General features: G+C 36.1%; 1 protein-coding gene across 1 annotated transcript; it reads right to left on the bottom strand.

The window, feature by feature from the left end:
* Nucleotides 1-1,649: 1,649 nt before the first annotated feature.
* LOC129281223 (peptidyl-prolyl cis-trans isomerase-like) lies at nucleotides 1,650-8,934 on the bottom strand. Its single transcript, XM_054917163.2, has 4 exons — nucleotides 8,856-8,934; nucleotides 7,232-7,417; nucleotides 4,460-4,535; nucleotides 1,650-2,933 (listed from the first exon to the last, which is right to left on the bottom strand). The coding sequence occupies exons 2-4, from the start codon at nucleotides 7,335-7,337 to the stop codon at nucleotides 2,801-2,803; spliced, it is 315 nt and encodes a 104-aa protein (XP_054773138.1). The 5' UTR covers nucleotides 7,338-7,417; nucleotides 8,856-8,934; the 3' UTR covers nucleotides 1,650-2,800.
* Nucleotides 8,935-9,460: the final 526 nt, after the last annotated feature.

The following is a 9,460-nucleotide window of genomic DNA, read 5'->3' as shown; positions in this document are numbered from 1 at the left end:
ATTAGGCGAATTGGCAGTAGACCAAATGGAAATAAACCGAGCAAACTCCCCTATCCATTTATTTCCACCTTTTGTCCTTTCCTTCTCTCTACCCCCATCCCCTTCCTCTATTACCAATCTAAACAGTTTCTATTGCCCCGTGCTCGCCGCACAGAAACGTTGTTAGCCTAACAGAGCGCCAACAGTAAGCCCAGTCACATCTTTCGGATTGGGATTGTGAAGGCAAAACATTTCAATGTGTAAGTAATGCAATGATGTAACATTAGGCATTGCTGCCACATTTAATACCGGTTGTAACAGGACACTCTGTCAACGTTTCAGTGCGGTCAGTACACGTTTTCAGAGCATTCTTTAGGATTTGTTTTATGCATTCATTAACAATGGGGAGGGAAGGGGAAGGTATAATGAAAATCACTTATTTAGTTAAAGGGGTATCCAGGCTTAAAATATGGTTTGAACAGATAAGGAAAAAATCAAACAAAACAATGAAAAGATTTACATTGTGAAACAGTGCTATGCATGTCTTCATGAATATTCAATGAGCAATCTGATGGCATATCCCCACTTGTTTTTTTTTTTTAAGGTAAAGTCCACCCCAGGAAAATGCCAGCCAGGATGTGCATATAACTGTTTTGTGAAATTAAGTGACACTTTAAAATGTCATAACTTTATTTTATATCCGATTTTGATGAAATTTTCAGTGTTATGCTTGTTGGATTTTTCTCTTTTAATTCAAATCAACTTTTTGTTGGGGTGGACTTGTCCTTTAATATTTTATTACATGAAATTATGGTCTTTTTTTTCCTCCAAGAATAAAAAAAATGAATTGACAACCGATTAAATATTTATTGTTGCAACATATTTCATTTTAAAGAAGACATATCATTCAAACATGAAATTACGATTTCATGTAACATAAGAAAAAGGAAACTGAAAGTTAAGGATGTGACATCAGCCAACCTAATGAATATTCATGACATGAACACATGACACGACTGCTTTCACAAAATATAACCTTGTTTTTTTAATCAGATATTGATGAAATTTTCACCATTTTGCTAGGTTAATTTTACTCTATTTATTTAGATAATATAATTATCACCAGCCCATTTGTGCATACATGTATAACCTCTTACACTCATCCAAGTTAGATGGCAGTATGAACTCTGAAAACTTTCGATTTCTTGGCGACATGCTAACCAAAAATTAAAGGAATAAAATAATTGGAGGGTTCCGATACCTTAAAAAAAACCCCTCAAACAATAGGGTGTTTTCGCTTTTACTAGGGGGAAAATCTCTAGAATGCAGCAGATCCGAACATTTGCCACGGAAGAACAAATGCAAATACTGTATGTCATTGTCCAGAGTCGCATAGATTCTGATGCTATCGCGGTCTACAAACTTACGACATAAGCCTCTCAGCTCTATATTGTGATTCGACTTGCATTTTCAAAGGAATTGGTGCATTGGAGAGTTTCCTCCTAGGAAATGCGAAAAGTCCGGAACCCACAAATTGACTACATTGACTGCTCTGGCGTTCAAGAGGTTCATGCATGGAAGTGGGCTGTTCTGGACTCCATACCTCCTATGTGTAAAGCCTGACACTACAAAAAGCCCCCCAAACCAATATATTGACAAACAAATTCAGATGATTTTCCAGACAGAGTATGGTTTATTGTTTACTACCTGGGAGATAAAGAAAATACTGATTTTCTTCTAGTCGACAAAGACATTGTGCACACTAATACAAAAAATACAAATATCGTGTTTAAAACATTACAAGGGAACACAGCTACATGTTACTGTGAATATTCCATGATCAATTTCATACTGTAATTTTGGTTGAACCAAACTGACTTGCTGGGCGGTCAGATAAATTTCTAATCCAAATTATACAAATTAGAATCTCAAGAATAAACATGAACTGTTTAGGAATAAGTGACAAGAAAATGTTTCACACCGATTATCGTGGATGAATAAAAGCCCCATTGACAAATACATGTATGTAATTATTGGGACATACACTTGGCTTCACAGAAGACAAGACCCCCGCCCCCTTCTCCAATGCTACATTGAATTTCAAAGTATTCTAATTGTAACACATGAATATATTAAACATGAGAAAACACTGTATCAAAGCCTATTAAAAAAATCTCACTTGATGTTACAGAGCAGATGATATAGGTCTGTAATGGAGAAACGTTTTTTTTTTAACCATCACGTGAATTTAATCTTACTAAATGGCAAATAAGGATCTATTTTTAGGTGCCATATAAAACTTTTTTTTTTCACTTGAGCTATGGACAGATTACTTCATTCAGTGAAAGGTGAAATGGTTCATTCAACATGGCTATGCCTTGTTGAACGGATCCTCTTTCACCTCATGAAGTTGAAGTAGTCCGTCCATTGCACTCATAAACACTATTTGTGTATATTGAACATGTATTAATGTACAGTGCATACAATATAGGATGATCGCGACATATTATTGTCCATGATGTCCATCAGTCTAAGCATAGCCTAAAAAGAATATTGATGAATAATCCACAATCATAAGATCATTTACGTCTAGCGGCTGTTACCATGTACAAGTACTTCTATATAAACCTGATGATAAAAGTGAATTTTGAAAGTTTATACAGCATGTTCCACAAGTGACTCAACACATCTACACATTAAAAAGGAGAAAAGTAAAGATTTATCTTGTACAAAATTATTATATTTAACACCACATGCTTCTACACCTCTTATAATAATAACACAACTTAACAGGATTGTCTGATGATTGAAACCTGATGATTTACATCTGACCACAGTCTGTAATAGTGATCTTCTTACTGGTCTTGCCACTATCGCTACCATATCCCTCGATTGCCTTCACGACATCAAGACCTTCAACCACACTGCCAAAGACCACATGTTTTCCATCGAGCCTGAGAAGGGAATAAACCAATGATTATACTTTAGCCTGGGCTAGGGTATTTTAACCCTAATATCAAATATGATTTGTGATACTCTATTATCCTTATGTCCAAGTTTCATTAATTAGATCCATAACCTTTCAAAGTTAAAACATTTTTAACAAGTGGAGTGCCAGAGCTACGACTATTGAATACTCATTCACAAAAAAACACCATTCATATAACAAGACAGTATATTCATTTACCCTAAATGACCTTCATCATGCGACCTAAGACTCATGCAAAACAATAAGTGATACTTGATTACCCTTTCGTCTTTATTTAATGAACCAGATCCATAAACTTTTAAAGTTAATGATGGCAATTGAACAATACCCCCAACATGGCCAAAGTTAATTGACCTTAAATGACCTTTGACCTTGGTCATGTGACCTGAAACTCTCACCAGATGTTTAGTGATACTTGTTGCTCTTCTGTCCAAGTTTCATGACCTAGATCCATACACTTTCAGTTATGATGGCAATTCAACCATTACCCCCAACATGACCAAAGTTCGTTGACCCTAAATTACCTTTGACCTTGGTCATGTGACCCGAAACTCAGGCAGGACTTTCAGTGATACACCATTACCCTTATGTCCAAGTTTCATGAATTATATTCATAAACTTTCCAAGTTATGAAAAAATTTAAAAAAACTTAACCTTGGTTAAGATTTCGATGTTACATGGTCTAAGTCCATTGACCCCAAATGACCCACCTTGGTCATGTGACCTGAAAACTTGGGCAGGATGTTCAGTGATACTTAACTAACCTTATGTCCAAGCTTCATGTACGTTTCTAATATAGGACATTTCAAAAAAATTAACCTTATTTAAGATTTCATGTTGACTAGGCAGCCGTCGCCATCAGAAAAGCAGCACCTAGTCTCGCTCTGCTATGCAGGCCAGGAGACAAAAATACCCCAAATGTGATCAATTCACACTGCACATATTTTCCTTAACTTAACCTGAAAACGCCAAGGGGGGGGGGGCGGCGGATACTCCCCCCGACCCCCCCCCCCCCCGCCTTTTCAGGTTAAGTTAATAGAGCTATGTCAATCTGGTGCTGCACAGTAGCTGCCAAGTCCACGATAAATTGGGCAAAAATAATGTTTGTAATGATTCCATTTTAGATTTGTATTTTGAACAATATAGATTTTCATATTTTCATTAAAAAAAACCTTACCTTGGTTAAGATTTCAATGTTAATAATTTAACCAAAGACAACTCATGGACATGAACAGCCAAATTCAAAGAGTGCTTCAAAAATTGGATAGTAATTTGAACTGCACCATCAATACTGAAATGTTACCCAAGCCTAGCCTATAATCTAGGCGGAGAATGCAGCTATGTTTTTGCTGTTACTCAACTGCAGACAGAATTAAGAATGTATTCTGACACTGAATGCAATATTGAACTATATCTAATTTCAGCTGCCAGAAATCAAAATTAATACCATAGCTTCCGTCAGAGGATAAACATGAAAATTACTATAATTACCATGTTGTCTTTGCTGTGCAGATAAAAAACTGGGAACCATTGGTGTTTGGGCCAGCATTGGCCATTGACAAGATTCCTGCAGAAAATAGACCAGTGAAATTGTGTTGAATACATCTCAATTAATAATATGCCAGGATTGCAAAGTATAACCACCATATAAGTATACCCAAGGCTCGACATTAGCGGTGGCCCGGGGCCACCAGAAATTCACTTCGGGCAACCATTATTGATAAAATGTTAAGTTTTGGTGGCCCGAATCGGGCAACCAATAATTTTCAATGTAGCGCAATTTTTCTCCCGATTTTGCACGCATTTATCAACTTTCTACAGTTGAAATTGCAAGCCAGTTCGTCATGCGCCCTTTTTGTTGATCTACACACAAATACACACACACAAAGTTTGCATATTAGGCCTTCAGCTATAGCAGACAGTAGCTATTATCCAGCCGCGCCGGCCGGCTGGCGTGAGTTTGCATGAAGCCACTGCATACAGCTGTGCTCTAGATCTAGCTCAGCCTATTCAGACTCTGGGAGCTGCGATAAAAAATGTTGCTGCTAAGAAATCTTCTACAGAACTTTGAAAATCTAAGTCAAAGTCACATTTTACACCAATGAAATGACATTCTACAGTCTATATTACGAAAATTTGGTGTACCCTGATTATTTGCAAGCATTAAGAAGAGGAATTATGACCTCTCTTTTGACTACAAAAGACCGATTTCCAAATGAATTAATACACATAAAAACACATAGGCAAGTACATCACAGTCCCACATGTGCATTTGTATGTATGTTGATACTTGGTTTCTTTCGAAGCTGTGTCTTTTCTAGCCAAAAATGAACAGACAGTTTCTTTCTTTCTTGTTTATAAATGACTTCTTAAACCACTCTTGAGAAAGTAAATACTTTGGGAAGGCATTTCATTGATATGAAATGTGAATTTTTCCAACATTTTGGCAAATATAGGGAAGGACTTTTCTCACACTTTTTTTTTCCAGATATAACTTTTGCCGTTTTCTTATTTTTTTCTTTCATTTTTTTTTACAGTGGTTAAACCATTAACCCCTTCCCATTGAATATGCCTGATTAAAAAATATGTTTCTACTGAAAATTAAATAATACAAACTAAAGGATATAAAAATAGAAATGTGCCATTCCCAGAAGGTAAGTGAAAATTATTTGCTTGGCTTTTAATTATATTCCAGTCAGAATAGACTGTTGCCACAGCTGTTAAAAAATATTCGTAATGGCTTCTTAATTTTCCCCTTTTCCCCATGTTTATATTAATTTTGTTTTATTCATTTTTCTTTCATTTTCTTTTCTTTTTTTTTCTCTCTAATTTTTTTTTTCCCCCTGTTTGTTTTTTCTTTCTTCATTTTCTTTCTTTTGTTTTATTTCACTTATTTCTTTTATTATTTTTGTTTTCTTTTTGAAAATTATTTTCATTCGTTTCCCCCTTTTATGCATTGTTCTAAATAAATTTTGCAGCATATTTTTCTGTGATTTTCTCCTGCTATAATATGCTGCAAAAGAGAAAACAGAAATAAACTGGATTTGGGGCCTGCATAATCTAGGTTTCAGGATTCAAAGAGGAAGAAATGAAAAACCATTGTTTTGTACATCTATCTGAGTTTGCTATGCACTATTTATTTACTTTACCATTAAATGAGTGTGTGTCTATACCGAGATAAAAAAAAGTCCACACAACCTGCGAACAATAAAATTCATTTATTCTCTTTCAATCATTTCATTTTTACAACGATAGAAACAATTTATATTTTACCACAAACCAATTAGCAAAGTAAAATAACAGCAAACAAGGTTTACATACAAGATGATAAAGTGAAAGTAACTTAGTGGTAGTGGCTGCAGAATTAATATTTCAGAAGTTTGATTTATTAATTTTTAATGTTTTTCTTTATATTTTTCGGGCCACCAAACTTTAATATCGGGCCACCAAAAAAAATTATTTGATGGTTTTGGTGGCCCGAACGGGCCACCACCAAAAAAAGTTAATGTGGAGCCTGGTATACCAGTGGAAAATGACTGGAGAGAAGGAAATATATTTTTGTGAGCCAGATTAATATGCTCACACCGTACATGCAAGCAACTGGTCGTTGTCGCTAGCTCACATCCCAGTCATTTCAAGTTATGCGCATGCCAACATACATACGGAACACGCAGTTAAAAGGTAAAAGTAGTTGCAGCAAACAATTATTTCATGAGAAAGTCTTTAAAATCAAGGTTAATTGCCACCATATTATCATAGATCTAGATCTGGTATATTGGAATAAACTTATCATTGTGAAATCATGAAATCTTGGCTGAAAACCCATAATACTGATGATCACTAACACAAAAAGGCACATATGTGAGAAAGTGTATCAATATTGCTTGGAAAAAAACCCTGAAATTTTTATGAAATTCCATCATTACTTTGCTCATTTCTCAGCAATTGCAGATATTTTCTATTTATACAAACACTTTGGTGGCCATTTGAATGAATTCTTTTTGAAGATTTTGAGATTGTTTCCACAGCTGGTATTCATATGTTAAGTCTCCTAACTTTAACATTTCCAGCTAATCAGAGTGGGAGTGAAAGGGGGGGGGGGGTCCTAGTAGAATGTAGAGAGACCAAAAGCCAGTAATTATATACCCTCCCCCTCACTTCTTGTAGAAGGACCAACGGGAAGCAATTGTCTACCATCCCCTTCCCTTCAAATTCTTGTAGGGAGAACATCAAGAAGTCTACAGTTTAACAAGATGCACAAACCTGAGCCAGTGTGCTTGAGTTGGAAGTTCTCATCAGCAAACTTCTCTCCATAGATGCTCTTTCCACCAGTACCGTTGCCCCTGGTAAAGTCTCCACCTTGGCACATGAAGCCAGGGATAACCCTGTGGAAGGAGGAGCCCTTGAAACCAAAGCCCTTCTCTCCGGTGCACAGAGCACGGAAGTTTTCTGTGAGTGAAAAGCGAGATGGTGGAATGGAATCGTTAATTTTTTAGTGACTTGGTAACTTTGTTAAACAAGTATGACCCAGCCTACATGCCATAAAATTAACTTGCATAAAATAATGTCATTAAGTGTATTTGATAGAGCTATAAAAATCCATATAAAAAATATTCATCATGAGAATTCAAAGAGAACGTTTCACTGACAAGTAGCTTGATGCTCCATAAAAAGTATTCTAATCATGGCCAGTGTGAAAAAGTCTTTTCATTTTCAGGAGCTCCATATAGGCCGTGAGCCGAACGATCAAAAGTGCTTTAGTGTTTAACTTTTGTTTCAGTTGACCTTGAGGTATTGAAAAAACGATAAAAAATTCATTGATTGGGAAATGGCTTGTTCCCGCAGTCAACTCGCTGCAGTTAGCAACATATGTAATTTAGAACTCCGGTTTCATCATGCTGCCTAATTATTGTACGAGCCGCACATTTAGCCATGCGCACTGCAATTGCACATTGGGATATTCATATTTCAATGATTTATTTTGCTAACTGCAGCGAATTGACATTTTCCAGTCAATTTTTTTTTTCTTCGTTTTTTCAATGTATCAAAAATACCTCAGGTTTCAACTGAAACGTTTTGAAATGAAAATCACCCTCGGCCCACGGCCTATTAAAAGTGAAATTTCTTTAGGGGGGTTATAGCCACTACATTTTTTTCCTTCATTTCAGCAGTTCCTCTTTTCAGGGCTCCATTTCATGATTTCAGAAACCATCCTAATTTTTCACAAAACAATTACATGCACAACTCAGTGACATGCAAATGAGAGTTTATGATGTCCCGCACTATTTTTTGTTTTCATTGTTTGAAAACTTTGAATTATACAATAATTCAATTTGTACAATTTTGACAATAAGGTTTTACTTTATTGAACCATTAAATGTTATAATAATGCTAATACCACATAAAACTTTGTTTCACACGACAATCAGAAAAATTTTCATAAAATAAAAATACATAATAGTGAGTGGGTGACGTCAGTCTCCTCGTTGCATACCAGTATGTGCATGACTGTTTTTTTTAATAAAACAGGCACTCCTTTCTAATTTTACACTTGATTTTAGTTAATTTTTCAGTGTTATGCTTTCTAGATTTTTCTCCTTTTATTCAAATCAACATTTTGTTGAGGTGAAGTTGTCCTTAAATTCATGAAAAAGAAATATCTTTATAATAGATGGGGAATTATAATGCACTAAATTCACTCTGCAGAGTGCAAAGGTGCGATGGAAGACATAACAAGAGATTAAATATACACATTGCACGACGTCATCTATCATGAACGGGTCTGTCACATAGAGGTTCATCAGTTCTTTTGAAGAGGAAAGGGGAGGGAGAGTCTGCATTACAAATACAACTTAAAATAGAAATACATGTAATAAGGAATACTTACCAACAGTCGTCGGGACTACATCACCCCTGAGCTGTAAAATAGATTAAAAAAGAAGCTCGTGAGTGAATTTCAAATACATTGTAATTTATCATTTCTTCAAAGGAAAACCCGGCTTGAACCCCAACCGGAAGATTTAGCAAGATTTTTACCGGGTCCTGGATTGGCTCGGAACTCTGAGCCACCCAACTCTGCCAATGCAGCGCCTAGAAACCTAGCCTCGCACGCTCGTGCTAGATCTAGGTCCTAGTAGTGCTGTTATGGATAACCTCTTTATCGCTAGTCCTGTCAATCAGGGATGCCACTAGGTGTCCTCCAAAAATACTGAAACTTATCGCGGGCCGGGACAGTGTCCAAGAAAAAAAAATTAGGGGGGTCCACCTTAAATTTTGGGATGGAAACATGTCACAGGTAAAAAATTGGACAAGCAAAAAAAAAAAAAAAAAAAAATTAGGAGGGGGGGGGTCCGCCCCCACCTCAAATTTAGGGGAGGGGGAGGACCAAGTGGCTTCTTTTTTTCTTACCTTGTTGTGATCGTTGACTTTGAAGTCAATTAGGTTTGAAAAACTGACGGTAGTTAGTTGTGTGTTTCTCATAGAACGCTAGAC

Source organism: Lytechinus pictus, chromosome 18 (genome assembly GCF_037042905.1).
Source record: "Lytechinus pictus isolate F3 Inbred chromosome 18, Lp3.0, whole genome shotgun sequence".
NCBI lineage: Eukaryota > Metazoa > Echinodermata > Echinoidea > Temnopleuroida > Toxopneustidae > Lytechinus > Lytechinus pictus.
The sequence above is the reverse complement of the archived record's forward strand: the minus strand, read 5'-3'. Positions and strand labels throughout refer to the sequence as shown.